We start from the raw sequence: 26,843 nt of genomic DNA, 5'->3' as shown, positions 1-26,843 counted from the left end.
GCTCCCAGGCAAACAGTGGATCCTGGCAGCACCAACAAGTCAACAATATAGTCAAAGGCTAGAGTCCCGAACAGCTAGAGCCTGCAATACATCCAGTATGGCAGCCTCAGATTGCAATGCGGCCCTGTGATCCAGGCAGGTCCCTGCTGTGACACTGACCACTACAGGACACACAGCATCCTCATTTCTCTCTGCTTGCCACTGCCTCAGAAAGAGAGCAGGAGGATGCCCTGTCAGGATGCTGACCTGCTTGACCTGTCAACAGGGTTATTTCTAGTTCCCTGAAGGGACAGCTGACAACCCTACAACCTTTATGCACAGCACCTGCTCCAGAAACACACAATTTAGCACCATGAAGCAGAAACTCCAGATAGACCCAGTGGACACATGTGTAGGACCACCAGCCCAAAGCCTGCAGAAGACAGTGCCAAAAGATGAGCGCAATAATCAAAAGGTGAAATGAACTTCAGGAAATGGAAACAAGAGGTGTTTTTTTTTCTTTGTGGCAGTTTTCATTTTCTTTGTGTCTTGTTTGTTCATTTTAGATGTCTTTGAGGGGCAAGCAGAGACACAGAAACGGAAGGACAAAACGTGAACAAATGCAGCAGTAGTACTCACTAGACACCATGTTGAAAATGAATGATACAACTTGTGGGTGGGGGATGGGAGGGAACTTGGAGAGAGGGAGGAATGGGTGACATCGTCCAAAGTTGTTTAAGGATACAGGTGGACCTGTTGCAACAATGAGAAGTACAAGTTGTCATGTCCAAAACGAGAAATGTATTCTTTACCTGGCTGATGTGACTGTAGCCTCTGTACATTACCTTTAGAGTAACAATAAAAAACATTTTTTAAGTGGAAGGGCTTGTTCCAGATTAAAACACAAATAACAGCCAGGCACCACAAGGGATTCTGCATCCAAACAGAGAAAACCAGGAAGAGCATCCCTGGGAGGTGAGAGTAACACACAGACACATCTAACAGGATCTAGGCAGTTAGGTTCTGGGTGTGACACTGCATCAGGCTCTGTGGGGATGTGTCCTTGTTCCTGTCAGGAGACACATGCTGAAGTATTCATGGAGGAATCAAAAATGGGTCAAAAGAGACTTGTGCAGAGAGATACAGCGATAGAGGAGGCGTGGCAAAACACTCACAAATGAACATTCCAACCTCGCAGTGGGTTCAAGTTTTTCAAGATAAAATGTCAGGGGAACTGGAAACTAGATTGTTACTGGGGGGGGGGGGGCAGTGGACAGCTGGGAGCTGGCCGTGCAGAAGGGAAGGCGGTACAGAAGGGAAGGGACAAGCAGGTGCCTGGAGGGTCCTGGTGTGGTAAGCAGGCACACCCTGGTACTCTATGCATATAAGCAGTTCTGTTTAAGAGACAAGCCCAGGCAGAGTACATACAAGCACACTCTCCCCCCCTCCTTAAGGAGTTAAATCAAGATAGACACAGCAGGTGTCTCCTACCCCACAGCCTGTCACCCCCTCCTGGCCAACAGGAACCAACAAGGACCCACAGTGCCCAGCCCCAGGCCAAAGATCAAAACCAGTTATGCAAATCACACCTTTCCAAATACCCCTGCAGCTAGGGAGGTCACAGGCTTCTGTTCTAGTCAGAGAGATCAAAGAGGATCCCTGCTATTTTACTTTATGAATTAAAACATGGACAGAGCCATTTGAGAAATGGGCCTGTGGCTAACTAGTCCTTTACCCAACCAACTGCTTTCTTGCTTCCTGTCTTCAAATGTGGTTATGATGCCTGGAGCTCTGGCAGCCCTTTTATAGGTATGAGGCAACAAGACTGGGGACAAATTGCCAACACAGCTGAAGAGAAAGAAGAATAGACCCAGGTCCCCATCTATGTTGCTGAATGGCTACTAAGATTTCTAACTGGCCATCTCCAGATTTCAGACTCTGGGCATGACCCCAGGTTGGCACTGTTCATCATAGTTGGCTTATAGCTGAGAATTTTTCTAGCCCATCTACCATTAACAAACCTCCACAGAGCCAGGTTAGAGAGGACACTGGAGAGATGCCATCCTTCCAGGGCAGTTTCCGGCCTGAGGTAGGTGAAGGCCTCATGAGTAAGACCCTTAGCTTTCTATGTCTAGCCTCAAGCACCGTCAACATCATCAGCAATGGATAGACTGAGAAGCCCCATTTCTTTCAATGGAATAAAAAACACAATGGTAACATCTCCACCATCAGCAACTCTCTTCAGAACCTGCTCTGACCCCACAAGACACTGGCACAGTGCAAGAAAAGGAGGAGTCCGATGTCTCCCATGAACTCCCAGAGGTTAACAATACATCGGGCATCTTCACATTGAGGCCGGCCAGCCCAGCAATTCCCAAATCTATCTAGTGACTGGCTCCTTTTTGCAGCCATCCTTTCAACCCATGTGGCACCTAACACTCACTGGGGAGAGGCCATGGGCCGTGCTATTTGCCACTACTTCTCTGAGCAGCCTTGGATGCGAGCCACCCCTCTGAGCCTCCTTTCTCCTTTCTGAAAGGAGAGGTCTAAGTCTGACGCACATGAAGGTCTCAGCACCCAAGAAAGTGTCCTAATCAACCCCTTTCCTTCCTGCCCCAAGAGTCTAGATATTGTCCTGCAGGTATGGGGTCTGGGTTGGGATTTTTCTACTTAGGAAGCTCCTGAAGCTATGTACAGAAGTGGTCCTGAGCAAACCCACCAGGACTAGAGACAATGAGCCTGGTGTTCTCTCTCCCTACTGAAGGTCCCCTGGCCCTTGTAACAGAGTGTTCATGATCATGCCTACAACAATTTTTTCCATTTCTGGAGTCTTCTTGGACAGACCTCACCACTGAATGCTAGGTGAGGGCCACAGCCTATCGGACAGGTATGAAGGAAGATGGGCACGTGCCCACAATTCCATGCAGGCACCGATACCACACCGTGTAGAGGCCCAGCAGCATATACTCAAGGAACCCCTACCCTCGCTGCACCCAGGAGGCTCTGCCTAGCCCTGACTATCTCCCCCAGAGCAGGGCTGAGCTGGCATTTCTAAAAAAAATCCCTGAACCAGGACAGCAATGCAAACACTAGGAATAAACCTAGAACCCCAGCCTCCCCTTGCGGGCTAATAGCTTTCAAAGACATAAGACAAAACAAACAAACAAAAAAGATTACTGTTGTTGTTGGTTTGTGCCCGTATTGGAGCCTGAACTTGGAGTCTAGGTGCTGTCCTTTAGTTTTTTGCTCATGGGCTAGCACTCTACTACTTGAGCCTTCCAACTCCACTTCCAGCAATTTGGTGGTTAATTGGAGATAAGAGTCTCCTGGACTTTCTGCTCAGATCTCAGCCTCCTAAGTAGCTCAGATTCCAAATGGGAACCCCCAGTACCTGACAAAAAGATCTTAGACAGCTGTGACACTCTGTGCTTATAGCTCTAGCTTAAAAAAATATATGAAAAAATAGTAGATGTAAGAACTAAAAGGTATAAATATAAAAGTGGTTGTATTATATTCACTTGGATTATAGGTTTTTTTTTTCATTTTTGAAAACTTTTGTGTAGCACTGATTTTTTTTTTAATCCACTGCTTTGTAGACAAGTTGTAAGCTTACTGAGCAGGCAGAACACACTTCCCTACATCCCCACACACAATTGTCTCTAGTGCTAAGGTGTTGCTTTACTGTGCTACATTTATTACAATCAATGAGCTAACGCATAGTATTACTCACTAAAGCTCATAGTTTAAGGTTTACTGTAGTGTTCTGTAGGTTTGGACAAAAGATACCATACAGCTACCACTGCAACTTCATAAGAACAGTTTCACAACCTGCAAACTCTGCTTGCCCTGCCGAGTCAGCCCCTGACAGCCACTTGTATTTATTTGTTTGGTGGGTCAGTTTTATCTCCATGGGTTGAACGGATACAGCTTGCACAGAGACAGTCACAACAATGGTGTTTTCCAGGTGAGCTTTTGTCACCTGGCCCCATGTCTTTTCACGGTTCCTTGCTTTCCAGTTGTCAGCAATACTTCAAAGTCTGGATGGGCCAGTTTATCCACTTGGTAGCTTCCAAGTTGTGACAATTATAAACAAAGCTCTCCTAACCATCCATGCACAGGTTTCTGTGGGAGCATATTTGCAATGTCCCATATTTGGGTTAATACTAAAGAGTAAGATTGCTGAGCTGTGCCATAAGAACATGGTTTGTTTGGTAAGAAACCTCCAAACTTTTCTTACAGGGCTGTAACAATTTACATTCCCACCACTGGTCAGGAGGAAGCTGCTGTGGTCCTCCCCAGCATTTGGTGGTATTAGTGTCTGGCTTCTGACTAGGCGTCTAGTGGTATGTACTGTGGTTTTAATTTGCAGTTCCCTGGCAACTCCAGGTTAAGTATCTTTCAGATGTTTATTGGCCATCTGGATATTGTCTTTGGTGAGGTATCTGTTTACATCACTGGCCTACTTTTTTTGTTTTTAAATCTTGTTGCTTTTCTTATTGTTGAGTTCCAAAAGTTCTTTGTATATTCTGGATAAGAATCAGACATGTTTTGCAAATACTTTCTTCCAGTCTGTGTACTTCGTCTTCTCATTCTTTTTATCAGTGTCTTTTCATACAAGCTTTTAATGCAGTTCAGCTTATTAAGTATTTTTTTTTCATAGGTTGTACCTTTGGTATTATCATACCTAAAACCCAAGGACAAACTCAAAGTGTTCTCCTAGGTATTTTATAGTTTTGAATTTCACATTTAGGTCTAATCTGTAATCCATTTCAAATTAATGTTATGACTACTGTAAGGTCTGTCTCCAGACTTTATACTACTGTTGTTGTTGTTGGTAGTGGTGGTAGTGATATATGTGTTGTAGTGGGGGGGGGTGTGAAACCCTAAGTCTTGCACATACTAGGAAAGTGTTCTACCACTGAGCCACACCTAGATTTGTTTTGCTACATGAGGGTATCCAGCTGTGCTATCATCATTTGTTGAAAAGACTGCTCCATTGAAATACCTTTGATCCTTTATCAACTGACTTTGTGTGCGGCTTTTTCTGGCCTCCCTATTCTGTTCCATTGATCTGTCTACCTTTACACCAATACCATACTGTCTAGATCACTTTTATTCTTTTCCAAAAAGTTCTAATGCATTTTTAATGAAAGTTAACAAATTAGAGTTAGTAATCCAACACTCCAGGAAATCTTTGCAGTTCAGCCCTCCAGAAACAGAACTGGGTTTGAAAACTCAGAAACTTGGAAATTTACAATAACATTCAGATCACTACACTTTACCATCTTTATCTCTTAGGCTTCTCTGCCCAGACTGGTTTCCCCTAAACACAGCTCAAGATTGTCAATGCTCAGGTCTAGATCCAACTTGCTTTTCAACATCCCTGGCGGATGCCCTTCACACCTTTTCCTTATCTGAAACTCCATTAAGGTGATAAGACCACAGCAGCCCAGGTGCTCTGGGCTCTGCCTGCTGCCCAGGGGGTCAGGTGTCATACCAACCAGTGTCACCAAGCAGGGACATGGTTCAGCAACCACCCGTGTAAGGCACAGCAGGCTCTTGCTGCTAACAGCTGTTTATGCTGCAGATAAGCAGAGGTTGGGTTGCCAGTGGCTGTGTGTTCTGCTGGCAGGCCAGCCAGCACCTTCCCCATTGCACAAAAGGGTAAACCAAGTTTCTCAGTAAGGTGCCTTCCTAATGCTACTTACTAGTAATGCAGCAAGCCTTCCTCCCAGTCCCAGGATTTGTGTGTGCAGGCCAAGGGTGGCCAGGATCCTTAGTGGAGGTGCCTACCTCTCTGAAAAAATCCTGAGCCTTAATTCCCACCATTTCTGATAAACACTGTCCCATCACAGCCTCTCAACCATGGCAGACCACGAAGGAGATACCCAAGTGCAAACCTTGCTGGATTGGGTCAAGTTCTCCTCCATTAAAGCAGTAACCTGGAGCCCCATGCAGTCACCTTGGGCATCTTCCAGCCAGTGCCTGAAGCCAGGCCCAAGCCACAAGGCCCAAGAGACACCCACAGGTAAAGAAGAGCCAAGAGTAAGTCAGAGCCTTCTGGAAGGCAAGTAGCCAGCTCAGGACAAGCCCCAGACACCCCTGTACTGCAGGCCAGCCTGCCCAGACTATGGACATGCTATGATCACCTGGTCAGAGGGCGCAGAGGGCAAGGAGAAAGACAGGTTCCAAAGGATGGTGTACCAATCCTCCCTCACCAGAGAACACACTTCCTTTTTCTTACTTTGCATATAAAACTCAGAATCTGCCTCCCTACCTATGTAAATCATATTTTGAAATAGATTTTGCATAGTGAACTCCCTCCTGGTCTTAGGGCAGCCTCCCTGGTCTGACTAAGGCCCAGCCTACTCTGAGTCTTTTCCAGAGATGCCCCCGTCCCAGTCCCAGGAGACAAGACAGTCAGTGCCCCCTGCCAGACCAGTATCTATCATTGGGATCACTCCCACCTTTTCCACCTTCAAATACAACCTGCTGTAAACCTGGCACTATCTTCAAATGGATTTAGCCCGCACTGCTCAGGTAGAGCCCTTTCCTTTTTGCCTGCATGGTGGCAATGTCTACTGACTGCTTCGTTGGCAGTCTGTCTCCAAGGCAGCCAGAGAAACTTTGTCAGAATCAGTCTGCCCTCACCAGCCTCTGCTCAAAACCCACATGATGGCTCCATGGATCACTCCACACTGTAAAGGCCCTGAGCTTAGGGTTTCCTACATGGCTGTCACAATGGAAATGCCTTACTCCTCCTGCTGCAGGCTTCCTCCCAAGGACCTGTCCTAGCTCCCTCCCCCCATGGCATCTCTTGGGCCCATTGACCTGTCCCTCCTTCCTTCTCCTGGGGTCAGGGACTGTCCTATTTACTGTAGTGTCCCCAGGCTTGAACTCAGCTACAGGTTCAACAAATGCTCATCGGGTCAAACAACATACCAGCTTGCACAACTGAGCCTGGGGCTCAGGCCCAAGCCTCTAGAACTTTCTAGAACACCAGCTTCTTCCCCTTCCCCTTCCCCTTCTGTTATCTTTTGGCTAGCAGTTTGTCTCTACTCTACCTTTGCAGAAGCCCCTAAGGGTCCTAAAAGCCATGAAGTAGATTGAGAAACAAGAGTCTCAGGGTCTACCAAATTCTAGGTAATCAATTCTAGGTAGCCAAGTGCCCAGGAGCCGGACCTGGGCTGGGCTGTCTTGCTGCCAAAGTCTAACGCTGACAACTCTGCCATCTCTCAGCCCAGATCCTCACAGCCCAGACAGCCCCATCCTGTTCTGTGGATGGTTCCAGTACAAGGCATGTGCCAGTCACCTGGCACCCTGGCCTCATGTGGCCTGTCCCTTCATCCCCTCCCTCCCCCCCAAGAACTAGAACATAGCTCAACTCTACCTGGTCTGTCTAGCCTCCCTGTGACCACCTCTATGTCACTCTGGCCTCCATTTTATCACCTGGCTACTACGCCCATATTCAACGGGAAAATCAAGGGCACAGGTTCTCAGGATGCCTGGCAGGGAAGAACGCATAGAATACAGAGATAGATACCACCATCATCACAAATCTTCTGGTGCTAGTGCTACAGGAGGCACCTCCTGCTGCCTCTCCTCCCTGGTCACAAGGGCTGAGAAAATACCAGCTCAGGAGTGGCAACAAAGAAGCCCAGGAGCCAGTTTAATCCCACATGTGACACAGTCCCGGGGCCTGGTTTGGGTCTCAGATGGACAGATTAGCACTCTAAGTCCCACAGCAACTTGGTCTTGAATCAGGCTCGGCCAGGCACCTCAAAGGCCAGGGTTTCCAAGTTCTTCCTGATCACCCCCCCCCCCCCCCCCCCGTTCATCTGCAAGAGTACTTAATTCCCACAGGGAACAAACCCCTGGGCCTGACTTCTCTGGAGGCCTCCCCTGCCTCCAAGATGGCAGCTGCAGCCTAGACTGCTCATAATCATCACTGACCACTTCTCTGACCACACACACTCATGACAACACTCAGGAGCAGGCACAGGGACTGAATGCCAGGTGCCTACATTTCTGCACCTGGAGAGAGAGCCATTTCCACAGGCATTAGGCAGCCAGCACCTGCCAGCCTTTCTTTCCAACACAATTAAAACTTCAGTCAGTGACATCTCACTTAAGAACACAAACTCAGCACTGCCATCGTACTAACTTCAAACTGCTGCTCTTCCAATATTAGGTGCTTAGTAGATTTAAAAAAGGAGGAGCCGGGCACCAGTGGCTCACATCTGTAATCCTAGCTACTCAGGAGGCTGAGATCTGAGAATCATAGTTCAAAGCCAGCCCAGGCAGGAAAGTCTATGAGACTCTTATCTCCAATAAACCACTAGAAAACCGGAAGTGGCACTGTAGCTCAAGTGGTAGAGCGCTTGCCTTGAGCTGAAGAGTGCAGAGACAGCTCCCAAGCCCAGAGTTCAAGCCCCATGACCGACAAAAAAAAAAAAAAAAAAAAGAAGGAGGAGGAGGTGACAAATCAGGTTGAACCTTCTCAGAGTGTCCTGTCCCTGCAAACAGGCACTACTACCTCCTCTGTACTCAAGATGGAGCTCATTACCTCCCATCCCCTCTTCTCTACATATCAGCAGTAGCAGGGATGGCACCAGAGCATTAAGCCCCCCAAGGCCACAAGCCCTGGGCCTCTGGCACATGCCCAACCTTCCTATAGAGATGGTATAAATCCCACCCACATGGTAATGCAGCTGAGTACAGCAAAAGCATGGCAGGGACTGCCACAGTCAAGGGACGGACTGTGGGGCACTTGGGATGCCCACTGAAGACAGCAAAGGCACAGGCACACAGGACAGGTCACTCTGCGCATCACACACTCGAGGCACTGGCACACAGACGATGGTTATAGAATGTCTAGCTTATACATAAATTGGGAACCACAGCACTTTGAGCCAGCTATCACCTCCCCACAGTGTACCAGCAGGACCCCTTTGGTGGCCGGGTAATTCTGAGGACCTGTATATCCCTGGTGGGCTGGGCTCAGTGGGGCTGGGACTAACAGACCCTGCCCTATCCTGTTTAGCACTCAAACCACTCTGCCAGGGCCCAGCAAGTACTCTGAGCTGAGGGTCAATGACTGAATGTTTTCAAAAGGCAATAGACCATCTTCTTCATGCCCAGCACAGGGTCCTAGTAATCATCTTAGAAACATAGGTTCCTGCCTTGTAACAGTGGCCTGTGGAGCAGTGGCATGGAAGGCCTGTGACCAACTCCCTCCTCATCAGTGTCCTACTTTCAGGAGTTGGTACCAGTGTGGGGATGAGACACCTCCTTTCTAGGTTCCCAAGGAAAAACACAACAAGATAGGCAGGAAGAGGAAAGGTTATAGGCTCTCTCCAACAGGGTCTTGGCTTCGGTGCATTTTCTTGGGGACATATGGCCAGCAAGTAAAAGAGAGGGCTGTGAGTTACATGAGACAGTGTTAGCCCAACCACCCAGTTAGCCAAGGACAGCAAAGAAGGCAAAAACACTCAATACCAAAAGAAGAGATATGACTTGCTGACTGACAGGTGGTAGATAAGAAAAGGCAGCCATACCACCAAACTAGGCAACCTACTCCATCATGTGCTGTATATTGCCACACGAGTCAAGTCTCAAAGTCTTCAACCCCAGTGGTGGGGCTTGCTGAGCATGGAGATTCACTGTGTCAGACAGGCACTCACTGTAAATGCCAACAGGGAACCCCAAGCTACCTATACTCTCTGACAGGATAGGATCTATGTGAGACCATAGTGGCCAAAGACAGCCATGAAAACCTGGGAAGGAGGAAAGAGAATGAGGACAGCTAGGATTCTGGTGGGTAGAATGAGGACAGGTAGGCATTTTCTTCATTGTTACTATAAGCTGCTCTGACACTGAGAATAAAGGTTCATTCAGGCTGGGAGCCAGTGGCTCACACCTATAGTCCTAGCTACTGAGATCTGAGAATTGCAGTTCAAAACCAACCCAAGCTGATGAGTCTGTGAGACTCTTATCACCAATTAAGTATTCAAAAAAAAAAAGCCTGATATGGAACTGTGGCTCAAGTAGTAGAATGTTGGCCTTGAGAGAAAAAAAAAAAACAAAAACCTCAGAAAAAGTGCCCAGGCCCTGAGTTCAAGCCCCAGGACTGGCACAAAAAAAAAAGTTCATTCAAAAATAAATGACAAGAGCCAGTGGCTCATGCCTGTAATCCTAGCTACTCAGGAGGCTGAGATCTGAGGATCACGGTTCAAAACTAGCCGGGGCAGGAAAAGTCTGTGAGATTCTTATCTCCAATTAACCACCAGTGGCACTGTGGCTTAAGTGATAGAGCACTCACCTTGAGCTGAAGAGCTGAGGGACAGCAACCAACCACGACCAACAACAACAACAAAATTAAAATAAATAAATAGATAAATAAATGACAAGAAAATAACACTTTCAAATGGTCTCCTCCTCTCAAAAAAAAGTTCAATTTTCAATTTTCTTTGGGCATCTGGAGAATTCAGATGGTGAGATATGTCAGGTAAGTACATACTGCTCTCTCTACAAAGATCTTTCAGCACTAAGCCACAGAGGACAATCAGATGTCCAATGAGTTATTCACTACATGATTGGGGTGTCTCCATTCCTCAGCAGGGGTCCCTAAGAAGAGCAAGTGCAGCTCTTCAGGGAAGCCACGATGTTGCAGAAGCCCCCAGCCTATGGAGGCAAGAAACACAATAGGCACCAGGTGAACAAGCTCCCTGGGTTTAAGGAAGAGGTAGGCAGAGGTCTGGAGTGATTCCACCAAGTTTCTTAGCAACACTATCACAGACCCTCTGTCTACATGTAAACTCTTAAGCTCCAGAAGCCCTTGCCAATGTTGGGAAATGCATGAAACAAGATGCAGGATACACATCTCCACACTATAGACTAAGAAGGACCCTCCCTAGGCACAAAGCCAACACACATGATGAAGGAACACTATCACCCTCCACAGGATCCCTTGGTGGGGCCTTTCTGGGCTCTGCAGTCAGCCTGTGCCCCATTCTTCATGCCAGATTGGTGTTCTCCTTCCTGTTCCCTCAATGCCCACCCCCACCATCTCCTGGCTGGTGACTAGTACAGATGCCACTTGTCCTCATGGTTGGTGATGAGAAGGGTGTTAGCACAGGCCTTATTCTCAGCAGGTTCTCCATCAGGAGAGTTTTCCTGGTCATGTATAACCCTCCCAGAATGGCCTAAACAGAGGGAGGTGACCCTATAAGATACATATAGACCTGAAGCAAATATGAGCAGTACCTCTTCCTGCTGGGGGTCTCAGTAACCCCCAAGCAAGGTTTGGCACTATAGGCCACCCTCAGCTTTCCCACTCCTACATGAGCCAAGGAGCAAAAGACCCTGGACAGAGGCCAGGCCCCACTCCACTCCCTGCTTCCCTGCCCACAGCAGAGGGCAGACCCAGAGACAGAGCGGCTGGCCTTTCCTTAAAGGGAAGGGGAATTCACAAGCTTAGAGTCCTATGCTCCTGCATGCTTCAGCAGATCAGCAGGCTCACACCCAGTCTGCTGCAGCACCCTTCGTCCTCAGCCCTCAGTGACATTCCACAGCGGCAGTGCCAGCGGGTGCTCAGAAAGCCACACCAGTCATCTGGCAAGAGCAAGAAGGTGAAGAGCCAAGGCTCGTGCCATTCCCCAGAAACAAGAATCATCTTCTCCCCTTCCATATCCTTTCTCCTCTCTGCCTTCTCATGTAGCAGGGACACTAGCAAGCCCTGGGGCTCTCAACCCCTCATCCAGCCCCATCCTCCCACCCCCATTCTGCATCATCAGGGCCACCTCTGTGCAAGGCCTTGTGGGACAGAGGAAGGAGAGTTTCTCATGTGGGGATATAGGAAAAAGGAATACCTCCGCCCCCACTGAAGGACACTATTGTCTATCATGAAAAGCCACAATTCCAACCAAGGGGCTATAGAAAAGCAAGACCTCTGCAGTTCTTTGTCTTAGAAGAGCTGATGACAGTTGACATGGATCAAATTAGCCCAGCTTGCACACACTTGCAGGTCACCCTTCAGGGGCTAGAGGACACATCACCTGAATCTCACTTCTAAGCCAAAACGCAGCCATCCTGCAGTGTGGCCGGTGGCCCTGGCACCCAGCTTGCCCCCACTCACTCCGCCTGCGTCAGCCTTGGAAGGCCAGATAACTTTACAGGCCAGAGGAGTAGGCTTACAGCCCTAGCCAGCACTCCCAGCACGCCTTGCCTGACAGCTGCCCCCCCCCCCAAGTGAAGGAGGGCCTGTAAACGCCCCCTGTGACAGGAGCTGTCTCTTCTTCCAAAGCTGGCCCAGGACAGCTATGGTTGCTGTTTATATAATCCTCCAGGGCCAGGGCTAACATGAGGGCAAGGTTATGAAAAATGTATGCCAGAGCCTTTGCATCCAAAACACACACACACACACACACACACACACACACACACCCCCAAAACACACACACACACACACACCCAAAACACACACACACACACACACACACACACACACACACACACACACACACACACACACACACACACACACACACACACACACACACACACACACACACACACACCCAAGGGGGAAAAAAAAGAACAAGAAAAGAAAAAAAGATCTACTGCATAGCTTTAAGACTTCTCACACATCCAATTTGTGAACAAATGAGTCCACAAGAGCACTAAAATGCTACACAGAGGGCTTCAAGGCCTTGTCCAGTAGGGTCCCTCCAGACACTGCCCCTGAGTCACAGACCCTTGAGACAGAGAAAGCCCTTTCAGGCATCCACAGCCAGAGCACTCATACCTCACAGGATGCAGGAAGGAGCTAACATAAGGGTCCTTGGAGCTTCCAACCACCTTAAGAGGCCAGGACACACACCTTGAAGTTCCCCACACCCAAGGTCTTGAGGCTCTACTGGCTCAGTAAAAGGGAGAGCCCAAAGAGCAGACTTGATAGGGCCTCAAAACGCCCCTGCCTCTCAAGAACCCGTACACTATGGGGAAAAGCACTCTTACATCCTGCCTTGACCTCTGACACCAGCAGGCTGAAAAAAGCCCAACCTGTGCAGATACAGAAATGGTCCCCCACAGGCCATCCACACATCTGGCCTGCATCCTGCAGGCCAACCACTCAAAAGGGTGACACACTCAGCAGCAGCAGCAGCCCCCCCTCCCCACTATCATCCTTAAAGCCCTGTGCAGAAACAAGGACAAAACCAAGGACGCACTCTTTGACAAGCCCACCTGTGGGCCTAACCCTCACCTGCAGTTCGCACCAGGCCACTTCCACCCAGGTCTCCGTGTCCAGCCCCTTGTAGACGGTCTTGAAGGAGCCCCGGCCCAGTTCGATGTCGAATTTAAGGAAGCGACCATCCAGAGAGGTGGCCACAGCCTTGAGATCGTCTTCATCATCTTCCTCCTCCTCGGGCTCATCCTTGCGTGCTCGCCCAGTCTCAGGCTTCGCCTCGGTGGCTCCAGCGTCCTCCTGGGTCGTGGCTACTACGGCTGCCGCTGTCGCCGCCGCTGCTGCCACCTCCTCCCGTGGGCCACCGTCGGGGGCCGGCGCGGCTGCGACTGTGGCTGCAGCGGGATCCGGTCGGGGCTCCTGCGCACTTGTGAGATCGGGGCCTGGGTCTGAGGGGGGCCCCGGGGCGCCCGGCGGCGCTGCGGGCGCGGCAGGTGCGGGAGTGGCGGCGGCGGGGCGTCCCCGGGCGCGCTCGGCGATGAGGCGGCGTGTCTTGCAAAGCAGAAGCACCCGACGCTGCAGGGGCTGCGGGGGCTGCGCGCTCGGCGTCTCAGCTGCCTCCAGGCCCGGCGGCTCCTCCTGATCCGACTCCACCACACTGCGCCGCAGGAAGCGCTGGGGCCCGAGCCGCGCCGCCCTCGCCCTCGGCTCCGCCATGCCCGTGGGCCCCGCGCCGCGCCCGGCTTCCATCAGCGTGCCGGGGGCGTCTCGGCGGCCGCCATCGCCGTCCATCTCTGCGGGCCAAGGACACAGAGGCCCTCGTGAGCGCCAGCCCCGCCGCACCTGCCGGGCCTCGGGATGAGACAGCGCCTCCCCGGGGCACGCGCCCTGCCCAGCCCAGGACGCGGAGGGGCCTGCCTGGCCGTCTCGGGGGGAGGGGGGTCGGGGGGGCTGCAGATGGGGCTGGAAGATGCCCGTTCCCTACTCCGGGTCGTGGAGAGGGCCTGCCGGGGGGGCTGTCCCTAGGCTAGGAGGGAAGACTGGCGGGGTGTCCCCGAGGGCCAGGAGGGGTTCCCGGAGGGATCCGGAGGCTAGAGAAAGGGGACCCGCGCCCAGCCCAACCTGGCCCAGGAGGGGACTCGCTGGGCTGTCCCTGAAGAGGCTGCAGGGAGGACCGGGAAGCCTGGAGCTGAGGGCGGCTGCCGGCCAGGCTGCGGGTCCACAAAGGACACGGGCCCGGAGCTCGGGAGGGGCGCGCGGGGAAGGGGCTGCGGCGGCGGCGCGGCGCGCACACAAAGGCGGCGGGTGGGAGGGCTCGGCACTCACAGGTCCAGCGGGCGCCGTCCATGCCCGCGGCCGGGTGGCCGGGGCCGGCGAGGCGGGCGAGGCCGCGCTCCAGGGCTAGGGTCCGCGCTTGGGGGTCGCGCCTGCGCCGGGGCGGGGTCCACGCTAAGGCAGGGGTCGCAGCGCGGCTCGGCTCCTGCGTGCTGCTCCCTCGGCCCGGGCCGAGGCCGCGCTCCCGCGTGCTCCAGCCGGCTCGGCGCGCCTCCGCTCCCGCACCCGCTCCAACCCGGCGCGCGAGGAGGGCGGGGCCTTCGTTAATTCCGCCCCCCGAGGCCGGCGCGGGGGGCGGGGCCTGGCACGCCCACCTGGCTGCGGACGCGCTGGGCCACCTGCAGGAGGGTTCCCGTTGCCCAGCTGGCGGCTACTGGCTCTAAGCAGGCACCTGGCTCTGAAGCTCTTTGGAACGCTCCGCAGGGCTGTCAGCCAGGGAGGACCCTCTTTTCCCTGAGAGATGGCAGTGGGCTCTGCGCCTCCTCGTGACTTTATCCAGAATGCCTGGTCATGGAACCTGTACCAGTACAGGATGGGCAAGGTTACAGAGCAGCCCAGCATACTCTACCCTCACAAACCCAAACCATGCTAACTGCAATCACAGACAGGCTATGCTGGAATGCTTTGGATAGGGATATGGACAGAGGCCTCCAGAAGCCCCTTGATCCAAAGTGTTCTTCCTCCAGCCTTGCAGAATGCCACCTCTTCTGAAGAGACTTCAGTGCTTTCCCTGTCCCCTTTGCCTTTTGATTCCCGGAGCAAGCTCCTCTTCTTGGCACCTCTGAACCATATTGCAGGGGATACCGATTGTGACATGACTACTGATTTCTAAGGCACTGCCTTGAATGAATATCTTACCCTCACCCAATCCTCAATGTCCCTGTGACTGTGGCACACATCATTGGACCCAGAAGAGGAAAACAGAACACAAAGGAGATGCCAGTGTTCTCATTCCAGACTCCACCCCCTAGTGTGGCACCCTTTCAGACACACCGTTCAAACATGAAGGGATGCCCATAGGCTCTTGGCCCGGGAAGCTCTGGCACAAAACAACTCATGTGACATAAAAGCCAAAGAAGATACCAAACCTTCACAATTAGAGGGAATCATGTGCCAGTCCAACTGCTACCCAGAGCAGAAAGACTTCCTGGGCTCCGCTGGGAGCTGGCAGTGGGTGCTGGCACCAGCAGGAAATGACTTATGAAGGTTGATATTCAAATCTCTTCCCAGTTCTGAGTTCAGTGTTGTCCCACTGTAGCCTGAAGTCAGCCACCCTGGGAACATTTACACTATGGAAATTGGCCAACATCTCAAATCTGGACTTCTCCAGAAATGTGGTAGCTAAATATAGTGCTTAGCACTGGGCTAGGCATTTGGCACGTGCCTATTAATTTATATTATCTAATCCCACATCTACCTTGCAAGACAGGTGTGAGCACAGAGCCTACACAAGCAGGAAGCAGATCACAGATGCCAGCCCTATAAGTATGAGTGGCTCTGGAGATGGCAATCTGAACTCTATCTCTTAGGGGTTTCCACACAGAGGTAAAAGAGTGATGAAGACCTCCTTGCCCATCACATACTGAGTGACAGCAGAATATCCAGGACCTATCCAATAGGAAACCATGTCAGAATGGAGCTAAATGTGTGCCAGGGCTATCTATCCCATAGCAATCTGTCTTCCTTCCAACAGGCCACTCTAGTGCACACAGTATTGAGCTTGCCTGGTGACAGAAAAGATAGCCAGCCACGCTCATTGATACCTAAAATTGGCCCACACTCATAGTTATGAGTACAGTTTCACTCCCATATCAAGGGGAATAATCCAGGCTGTGAGCATAACCTGAGTATTGTATGCCTTCTGTGTGTTATATGCCTTCTGAACCCTTATGAAGAGAGGAGTCTTTCCTTCCTTCCTTCCTTCCTTCCTTCCTTCCTTCCTTCCTTCCTTCCTTCCTTCCTTCCTTCCTTCCTTTTGGAATTTGAATTTAGGTCTTAGCAATCTTGCTTAGCTTATTGGCTCAAGGATGGCACACTACTACTGGAGCCACAGCTCCACTTCTGGCTTTTTGCAGACTAATTGGAGATTAGAGTCTTATGGACTTTTATTTGAGACCATGATCCTCAGATCTGAGCCTCCTGAGCAGTTAGGATTACAGTTGTGAGCCAATGGTGCCTGGCTACCAGCTCCCTAGGGATGATTTCACACACACCTGCTTTACATAGCTTGTGCTAAACATGGCCATCAGTATGGGGGGGGCACTGGACAAAGTGATTGCCCCCTTTACAATGAGTTTCACGTTGTCCTAATGAGCAGACCTGGGATTACAAATAATGGACCCTGAAGGTCCCTCAAACAGAATTTGGAAGTAGATCACTGGTGGGACTCATGGTATGGCCTTATCCAGGTCCCTGGTTACCTCTGACCCTCTGCCTTTGTGGTCCTAAGACAGGGAGAGTAAGTTTTGCCTGTTGCTTTCCTGGCTGTCCTGGGTCTCCATGAACCATACTGTGGCAGATGCTCTGTAAAGCCAAGGCTAGGTGACTCACCCCTATAATCCTAGCTACTTAGGAGGCTGAGATCTGAGGATCAGCATTGGAAGGAAAATCCATAAGACTCATACCTCCAATTAACTGCCAAAAATCCAGAAGTGGAAGTGTGGCTCAAGTGGTAGAGCACCATCCTTGGGTGAAAATGCTAAGGAACAGAGCCTAGCCTCTTGATTTCAAGCCCCAGTTCCAGAAAGAAAGGGGAAAAAAAATTTTAAAGCACATGACTCAGGGCCATGAAACAGCATCTGCCTTTGATGCTCACAATAAACATCTCAAAGGCTAATAATGGGCGGGTGAGAACACCAAGGTGGAGCCCAAGAGACTCCTCAACTGCTCCAGGCCACACAGAGGAGACAGTAACTCCACCCCACAGCAAGCTTCCCCCACCCTGATGTCAGAGAGACTTTCTGTGAGACCAGTTTTCCCCAAGGGTCTCTCTCTCCAGTAGGATAGGAGCTTTAGGGGAAGTGTGTGAGGTGATACAGGATGAACTAATACTTCCATTATGATTAGCTGGGCTTGAGAAGGATCTTCTTATGATAAAGGTCCCACTGTGGGGTTAAGGTAGACTGGGCCTCAGGGAGTTAGAAGCTTCGAAATGATTCTAACACATGTCTCAAGGCCTAGTCCCCTGGGAGGTTTCAGGCGCTAGAAAGTCTGGCACACCATAAGTGCTCAACAGGAGATGCTTACCTGCCAGATGAGTACTTGCATGTGCAACAGAGCAAACCCTCTGCCCAACTCCTCGGGTACAGCTTGCTTAGGTCCCCTGTGTTTCCTAGGAGTGGTGTCATGCCACGAACCTCTCATGATTGCTTGAAGGAAGGGTGGCTCTACTATGTAGGTAGATGCCCATCTACCCTGAAGACCAACCTCACGTCTCACCATCAAGGTCTTAGTGGTGTTTCTTTTCCTGTTTGTTGGTTGGTTTATGGTAGTATTGAACTCAGGTCCTTGTACTTGCTAGGTAGTCACTGTATCGCTTGCTTTAGTTATTTTTTTCAAATAAGGCCTTGTGTTTTTCCTAGGAAAGCCTGGACTGTGGTCTCAGTATTTATGCTGTCCATGTAGCTGTGATGACAGTGGTGCGTTACCACATATGGCTATTAACTAGGTTGAGGTAAACTTTCTGCCCAGATTGGCTTTGAACCACGATGCTCCCAATCTCTGCCTCTCAAGTATCTGGGATTGTAAGCATGAGCCACTGTACCTGTTTTTCTTGGCTCTGACCCACCCAAGCTCATCCATGGGGGCTAGGAAGACTGGAGGGTTCACAACCCTGGTACCAAGTTAGGGTACTGTTCTCGGAAGTACAGGATCCAGGGTTGTCCCTGGAAAGGGCAGGCAATCCATGGAAAGACTCCATGCTCTCCCAGAGTAAGTAAGAAGACAACACCTGTCCTGTCCATGTGTACAGAACTGGGTGGTGACAATCCCTCAGAAACAGAGGACAGGACTTTGAGAACAGAGTGTTCCAAGGGCCACCATCACCAAAGACAAATTTAGCACAGTTGCTGAGTTTATTCCAGCTATTCATGGAAGAAATTGCACATCCTGGTCCCAGTGGCCACGACAAATCTCTAGGTATAGCCAGCAAGAATCAGGGATGTGTTCTGTGTTTGTCAGGGCTTAAGGCTGCCTGGAAATCCCCAAAGTTGTATTAACTGGAACAAGAATCAGTCCAAAGTAAAGCTCACTTTCAGCCTATTCTTTCTGAGAGCTCAGTGTGGTTTGTTAAGGGCATAGAGCATTGCAGACTGGGAAGTGTCAGATTTTTTCTGCCAGCTGTGGCCGTGCTGGGGACAACCTGGCTATTTCCCTTTAGTTGATCCAGCCTGAGCTGTTACATGCTGCTCATGGGTGCAGAGGGGAGAGAGATGCCTGGACAAAAGGGGGAAAGGGCAGGATGTCCGAAGTAGAGGGGGCTCCAGAGCAAGTTGGTTATATGAAAGTATATCTAGACAGTATAGGTACACATCTTTGCCATGGCTAAGGGTCAGTGTTTGGGCAGAGCCAGAGAATAAAGTGAGACAGGGTCAGGAGGAAGGAGGGAGCAACATAGCCTCTCTTTTTTCTCCTTTATTATTAAAAAGATAACATGCCATTTCCTTTACTCTTGAATTTTAAAACTGTTGACTTCTCAAGGTCAGCTTTATGGAGACATACATAGTACAAACATTACTTTTTGTATGGGTGTCCTGGTCCTGGGGCTTGAACTCGGGGCCTCTTACTCTTACTTGACTTTTTCACTCAAAGTTGGCAATCTACCACTTGATTTACACCAAAGCTCCTGGCTTTTTGCTGGTTGGTCAGACATAAAAGCCTCAAGGATTTGTCTGCTTTGAACTGATGTCCTCAGAGCTCAACCTCCTGAGCAGCTTGGATTATAGGCATGAGCCACCAGCACCCAGATCAAACCTCATTCTCTTTTAAGTGTAATCCAGTGGATTTTCAATACATGCACAATGTTGTGCAACTATCACCTCTCATTCTAGAAAATTCACCACTCCCAACAACAACTCCAGCTCCAACAAGAAACCCCAGCCCCTTGGCCATCATTCCTTCCGCTCAGCCCTTGACCACCACTAATCTACTTCCTGTCTCTATAGAGCGCTATTCTAAACATTTCAAATGAAGCCAATCACATGGCTGTGTCTCCTTATTTTGAGTTTATATAACATTTTCAATATATATCCACGTGTTGGCATGTATCTGTCCATCACATCTTCTTCTTTTTTTTTTTTTCATCACGTCTTCTTCTAATGTGTGGGTGTACATATTGGTTTTTTAAGAGCATATGTTCATTATAGAAACTTTATACAAAAGAAAAAGTAGAAATTAAAAACATGTTTAGGAGCCAGGCGCTGGTGGATCATGCCTATAATCCTAGCTACTCAGCAGGCTGAGATCTGAGGCTAGCGGTTCAAAACAAGCCCGGACAGAAAAGTCCATGCAGCTCTTATCTCCAATTAACCACCAGAAAACCAAAAGTGCTACTGTGGCTCAAGTGGTAAAATGCTAGCCCTGAGCTAGCTAGAGCTCAGGGACAGCACCCAGGCCCAGAGTTCAAGCCCCACAACTGACAAAAATATTATATATATATATATATATATATATATATATATATATATATCATATGCACACAGCGGAGTGTTTAAGTTAAATTGTGCCTGTGTGACTAAATAGGATTCCCATTGCCTTGCTGGTCTTGAGTTGCATAGGACTGTCCACACAGGAGATGCTTAGCAAGCATCCAGAAAATAAGCAAATGTGAGTCCAGGTGCTGGGAGCTAATGTCTGTAATCCTAGCTACTCAGGAGGCTAAGGCCTGAGGAACAAGGATCAAAGCTAATCTAGGAAGGAAAGTTCTTGAGATTCTTATCTACAATTAAGCCCTAAAAGCCACAAATAGAGCTGAGACTCAAGTAGTAGAGTGCTAGCCTTGTGCACGAAAGCTCAGGGATGCCACCACCTAGGCCTGAATTCAAGCCCCAGGACCAGCATGCACACACACACACGCACACACACACACACACACACACACACACACACACATAAATGTGATTCAAAACTGTTTCTCCAAACATAGTTATCATTCCTGCTTAAGTAAGTCTATGTCTAAGATAATATATTATGTATATTATATATATACTATATACTATATAGTATATATAGTATATATATATACTGTATAGATATAGTATATATACTATATATTATATATAATATTATATTACATTATATATATATTATATATTATATGTATTATATTATATATATATATTATATATAATGGATAGTGTGTGTTTGTGCATGTGCATGCACTTGCCAGAACTGGGACTTGAATTCAGAGCAACACCTCTAATTTCTATCTTTCTGGTGGCTAATTGGAGATAAAAATCTCACAGATGTTCCTGTCCAGGCTGTCTTCAAACCATGATTGTCAGATTGCAGCCTCCTGGGTAGCTGGGATTACAATCATGAGCCGTTGGCATCCAGCTCTCTGTATCTAAGTGGTTTTAGCAGGAGCTTGATTTTCCCACCCAGGATGCTTGGCTGAAGGCATATAGGACATCATCATCCCAACCTCCACTGATGGGATGGCTCCCCAATTTCCCTGGGCAGCTTCTCACCCTGGAAATTAGAATTGAAATCTCAAGAGACTTGCAGCAGATTCTGAGCCCAGGGAATGGTGGAACACCATTAAGTTCTGATGTTGCTACTGATAATGACAATAATTACAGCTGGCACTTGGGGTGTGCCAGGTGTAGAGCTTTGCAGGAATGCCTTCATGGCACCCTGAGGGCCCCATGGAAGTGGCGCAGGTATCAGGTGGGAATATGGCACAGAGAGGATACCCTTAGTGCCTGACCTGAGTGCCAAACCCAGCAGGTGTGTGCCTGGAAGTGAGCCCAGGGTGGACTGCCAGGTTTCCACCCAGCAGCTGCCATCTGGCTCATCCTGGGTCCTGTGAGGCTTTTTCTCTTGGGGTTCTTTGTGGTCCTCCCTCAACTCCAGCTGGACCCCAGGCCCATCCCCATCTGTGCGCTGCTCTTCAGGCCAGCCACCACAAACAAGGCTTTGATTGTGGTGTAAGTTTTCCTGTTGGCTCTGGTGGTGCATACAGCCTGGCTTACCATGTGGCTGCTGTCCTGTCCCGCTGCCCTTAAATGGAGGCAGCCGGGCAGACTGGCACAGGCTTTTTGGAAAGCAGTTTACGACTAGAGCAAGAGTCTGAACATTGTTCATACCATTTAAGTCTGTAATTCCTTAGGCAGAATTCACACAGATGAAATGACCAATGGCGCAGATAGGGATGTGTAAAGACATTCGCTGTAGGATTGTCTATGACAAGCATGATAAATCACATTGGGCAATTGGAAAATAGTTAAGCAAATCATTGGATTTCTACATAATCAAATATGATCAAGCCACATAAATGCTTTTTGTAGGGTTTTTTCATGTCACCAAGATGTCATTACAGAAAATGGGAAGTGACAGTCCCAGGATGATGGAAATGCACCAACTTGCTACCTGTAAATGCTTCCCTCTCTTTTACATCTTTTTTGTCCTTTGAACTGAGACATTGCTCCCTACTGGAAGGTCTGTGTCATCAGAAAAGGAGCTACTGACAGATCCTGCCTACAAGGCCATAAGATGAACAAAGATGGTAAACTGTTGTGTATTCTAACTGCTGGGTGTGAAATTTTTGGTTTTGGTGGTCTTGGGATTTGAAATCAGGGCCTTGTGCTTGCTAGGCTGGTGCTCTACCACTTGAGCCATGCCTCCATCTCTGCTTTTTGCTGGTTATTTTCAAGATAGAGTATTGTTTCCAGCCCAGGTGTGTGCTTGAGCCACAGTCTGCCTATTTTTAGGTTTTGTGTTGTGGCTGGGACCATGGGAATGTACCACTGCACCCAGCTTTCCTTCTATGGAGATGGAGACTCTGAATTTTCTATCCAGGCTGACCCAGAACCTTGATCCTCCCAAGTAACATGGGATGACAGACACATACCACTGTGCCTAGGTATGAGTTGAAAAGAGATTTTATGATCTTTTCTATCTGGGCTGGCTTCAAACCATGATCCTTTTTTTCCCCCCAGTTGTGGGGCCTGAACTCTGGGCCTGGGGGCTGTCCCTCAGCTCTTCAGCTCAAAGCTAGCACTCTACCACTTGAGCCACAGCACCACTTCCAGTTTTTTTCTGCTTATGTGGTGCTGAGGAATCGAACCCAGGGCCTCATACATGCAAGGCAAGCACTCTACCACTGAGCCATCTTCCCTGCCCTCCACGATCATTTTTATCTCAGCCTCCCAAATAGTTAAGATTACAGGTGTGAGGCACAGGTGCCTGTCTGGGTTTGTAGTTTTATGGATTTAATTCAAGTCCTATCACTGCCAGTAGGAAATGACTGTCAATGTGCTTATCAATTGCTTTCTTTCAATACATTTTTGTTTCCTCCTTAAACAGCAGGACAACAGAGGTACGAACATTCCAGTGATGGTAAGAGAACCGCTAAGTGATCCCCTAGAAACTTTTAGCAGACTGAATGAACTGCTATGTTGCCTGGGAAACCCTAGTTCCTTTGCCCTCACCTTGTCGAGAGGGCCTTCTCCCTTCATGGGGTGACAGTGATGGACATGCTCAGGACCATAACTATCTGGAATGTGTGGACAGGGCAGAAAGGAGACAAGTAGGAGCTCTTCTTGGCACCTGCAGGTATCAAAATCCCTGAGCAGAGACCACATTATTGTCCAGGGGCAATTCTGGGTTTTCCTCCCAGCTGGAGGAGACTGATTCAGACTTGGGCTGCCCAGAATTTGCAACTTGTAACCAGCAAGGCCCTGGGTCACCTGGAAATTGGAGGAGGAATCTGTGAGAATCTCTGAGGGGGCCACATCTTTCTCCAGGTTTTCCCCCCCCACTTAGTAATGACTGTAGCCTGCCTTGGTCCAAGTTGCCTGCTCCTGTGCCTGGTGGTGCCTGGCTCTTTCATAGAGAAGATGTAACCCCTACAGACATGAGGCTTTAATCAGTCATCTTCTGTGCCAGCTGTGCACCTGGCCCAGGGCTGATAAAAGAAAATAGCTATGTCACGTGACATGCTGTATGGTAGCATTTGCCTGGAGCAGCAAGTTGAAAGGGGGTTTCATGAGTGAGTCCTGCAGGGGCTGCATGCAGGACTCAATTGCCCCAATTGAGATTAGGCAATGGATCATTTTCTGGACTCTCATAAATAATGCTGGGAAAACTGGTAGCTACATGTAGAAGAGGAAAGCTAGATCCTTATCTCTCAGCACAGAAATTGTTTCAAAATGGAGCAAATGCTTTAACGTAAGACATGAAGCTTTAAAATGTCTACAAGAAAACCTAAGGAAAGCACATTAAGATATAGGTATAAGTTAGGACTTTGTGAATAGGACTCCAGTTACTCAGGAAATATTAGGAGATAATGACAAATGGGACTGCATCAAATCCAGAGCTTAGCCAGGTGCCGGTGGCTCACACCTATAATCGTAGCTACTCAGGAGGCTGAGATCTGAGGATGGCAGTTCAAAACCAGCGCAGGAGGAAAGTCTATGAGACTTTTATATTCAATTAACCACCAGAAAACCAGAAGGGGCACTGTGGCTTACAGTGGGAGCATTAACCTTGAGCAAAAAGAGCTCAGGTACAGCACCCGGGCACTAAGTTCAAACCCCATCACACACACACACACACACACACACACACACACACACACACACACACACACACACACACACACACACACACAGAGTAATAGTCTAGAACTGGAGGTTGTAGACTTGCCTGAGAGTGCCAGTAAGGAAAAGTCCCTGGGTTCAAGCCCCAGTACCAGAAAAAAAGAAAAAGAAAAAAATCTTCTGGCACAAATGATAGTAGTTTATTTGGCTCCTAGTTCTGGAGGCCAGGAAGTTTAAGAACTTGATGCCTACCTGTGCTCAGCATCTAGCCAGGGCTTCTTGAGAGCTAGCACCTTTCCCTAACAAAACTATTCCCTCCATACTCCCAAAATCCACTCATTCACTAACTCAGGGAAGATTAACTACTTGTAGGCAGGGCTTTCTTCACCTGGCATATCCCAAACCATTGCCATCACTGCTACCCTAGGGACTAAGTTTCTAGCACAAGATCTCTGAGGACACAGTTAAATCATAGCATCCGGGGAATGAGGTCCCATCACTGGATGAGTACAACCAACACAGCTCCCTGTAAGGAGTGTCCAGCGGGGTCTCCATCCTAGCCCAGAGCAGCTGCTGGGGAGGTCCGGTCCCAGACAGAAGCTCTTGCCATGAACTCATTCCCATGAGGTCTGGGACAGTGGCAGGTGCAGGGTCAGCGGTGCCCCTCCCAGCATGCAGGATGAAGATACCAAATCCTTCCTCTGCAGCGTCTGCAGATAGATCAGGTACCATCTCCAGCCATGGACCAGTGGCCTTTTCAGTGCCTGCCCCATACTAGGAGCTGCCAACCCTGATCATGTTTCCATATCAGGAAGTGGGTTTGGTTCCTGTGTCTTTGAGGAACGGAGAGTTGGGAATTGAGGGCTGAGAAGTTTGGATGTGAAACAGAGTTGCTAGTAGCATACAGATAACTTCTGTATGAAGTCTGTTGGTCTACCTGGGACACCTGGGACACCCAGCATGTTCTGCCAGCATCCCACAGGTACTGACAAGGATAGTGCAAGCCTGCTGCGCATGTGCCAATATAAGAGAGCTGCAATAAGGTACCTTGACTGCTAGAGAAAGCTAGAGGAAGCAGGCAACAGTCTGCCTAAGTCTCATGCTGGCACTTAGGGTGCAGGTGCAAACAGAGGCAGTGGCCCCAAAGTAGGCCCAGAAGGTCACCCTGCTCTTCTTCTCTAGGTGGGAAGCTAAATTCTGATAAGTCAGGACTGTTCCAGGTTGTCTTGTGGGTGGGTAGGAGCAGGACTTCCAAAATTACAGCTCTCCAATATGCTCCACCATTCACTGAAATGGGATGGGCTATCGGCTTTTTGTTGTTGTTTTCAACTTTTAGGTTGGTGGTTGTGGTACCAGGATTGGAGTTTAAACTCAGGGCCTGGGCATTGTCCTTTAGCTTTTCTGCTCAAGGATGGTACTCTACCACTTGAGCCACAGCTCCACTTGCAGCTTTTTGTTGCTAATTAGAGATAAGAGTCTCATGGACTTTCCTGCCTTGGCTGCCTTTGAACTTTGATCCTCATAATCACAACCTCCTGAGTAGCTAGGATTACAGGTGTGAGCCGCTGGTGACTGCTCTATTTTGAAGACTTTAAATCCAGTAGAAAAATTTCAGGATGTTTTTGCTTTCTGTCCACATTACCCTCTGATTCTTGCAATACATGACTACCTTCAGGCGTCCCTGCCGCCATCTTGTGTTCCCAGCTGTCCTGAAAGGAGCCCTAAAGAGCAACCCCCACACAACTATAGGCCAGCCTCTCTCCACTCTGAGTCAGAAGTGGAAACACTACCTACTCTATTTTTTATCCTGCTTCATGAGAAGTACATATCTCATGAAACTCTTGCTTACAAGGGACAAAACTTTGGCTCAAACTGGCTGAAGCCAAAATGTACTGATCCCTATAGACGAAAACCTTAGGAAGCTGCAACCGTTTCAGATACAGCTGGATCCAGGTACCCAAGTGCAGTGTTAAGCCTTTCCTTCTTCCAACTCCAGGTGAGAAAGGTGTTGTGCGTGCCCCACTGGCTCTTCCTACAACTGGTTCTCACAGCCACCAGATGATGTCAGCTTCTTCTGCAGCCCTGGGATGGAATCTCATTGGCTGACTTAGGTCAGGTGACCACCTCTGAGCCAATCACAATAGACAGGGCTGGAGTGCTGTGTTCATGAGCTCTTGGGATCAAAGGCCTGAGTGTTGAAGAATAGTTTTGAAAGAAAGATCTTGAATTATGGAAATGCTGGCTTGGCTCACATGGGTGGTCAGCACTGACCAGTCTCAGGCACAGTCCTCAACCTCTTACCCACAGTGGTACACCACTTCTTGGCAACAGAGAGATGAGGGGAGGCCTTCAACAACCTGGCCCACAGGAGGTGCCAGTTAAATGCCAACTCTCACAGTCTGCAGTCAATGTGGCCCAATTGGGGGACGCACAGCCTCTTGAGGCTGTGGAAGTAAGAATCTCTGTTTTTCTAGACAATTTTGTGTGAGCTGCAAATCCAAGAGCAATGTCATTCATCAACAAATCGCAGCAGCGACCCTTCTAATGAACACACACATATTGATCTTACAGACAGCATTGTTGCT

General features: G+C 49.2%; 1 protein-coding gene across 11 annotated transcripts in view; it reads right to left on the bottom strand.

The window, feature by feature from the left end:
- The window catches only part of Wnk2 (WNK lysine deficient protein kinase 2), a 118,359-nt gene extending 103,636 nt beyond the window's left edge, over positions 1–14,723 (bottom strand). For 8 of the 11 annotated variants that reach the window (XM_070033295.1, XM_070033302.1, XM_070033303.1 and 5 more), the window contains exons 1-2: positions 14,492–14,722; positions 13,244–13,959 (exon numbers count right to left, since the gene is read on the bottom strand). In XM_070033295.1, coding sequence (XP_069889396.1) covers positions 13,244–13,957 — 714 coding nt within the window. In that variant the 5' untranslated portion in view covers positions 13,958–13,959; positions 14,492–14,722. Of the gene's footprint in view, positions 1–13,243; positions 13,960–14,491 lie in introns of all 11 variants that reach the window. The other 3 variants (XM_070033301.1, XM_070033297.1, XM_070033307.1) reach the window with 2 other exon arrangements.
- Positions 14,724–26,843: the final 12,120 nt, after the last annotated feature.

The sequence above is a fragment of the Dipodomys merriami genome, unplaced genomic scaffold (genome assembly GCF_024711535.1).
Source record: "Dipodomys merriami isolate MVZ:Mamm:240054 unplaced genomic scaffold, mDipMer1.0.p SCAF_22, whole genome shotgun sequence".
NCBI classification, from domain to species: domain Eukaryota; kingdom Metazoa; phylum Chordata; class Mammalia; order Rodentia; family Heteromyidae; genus Dipodomys; species Dipodomys merriami.
The sequence above is the reverse complement of the archived record's forward strand: the minus strand, read 5'-3'. Positions and strand labels throughout refer to the sequence as shown.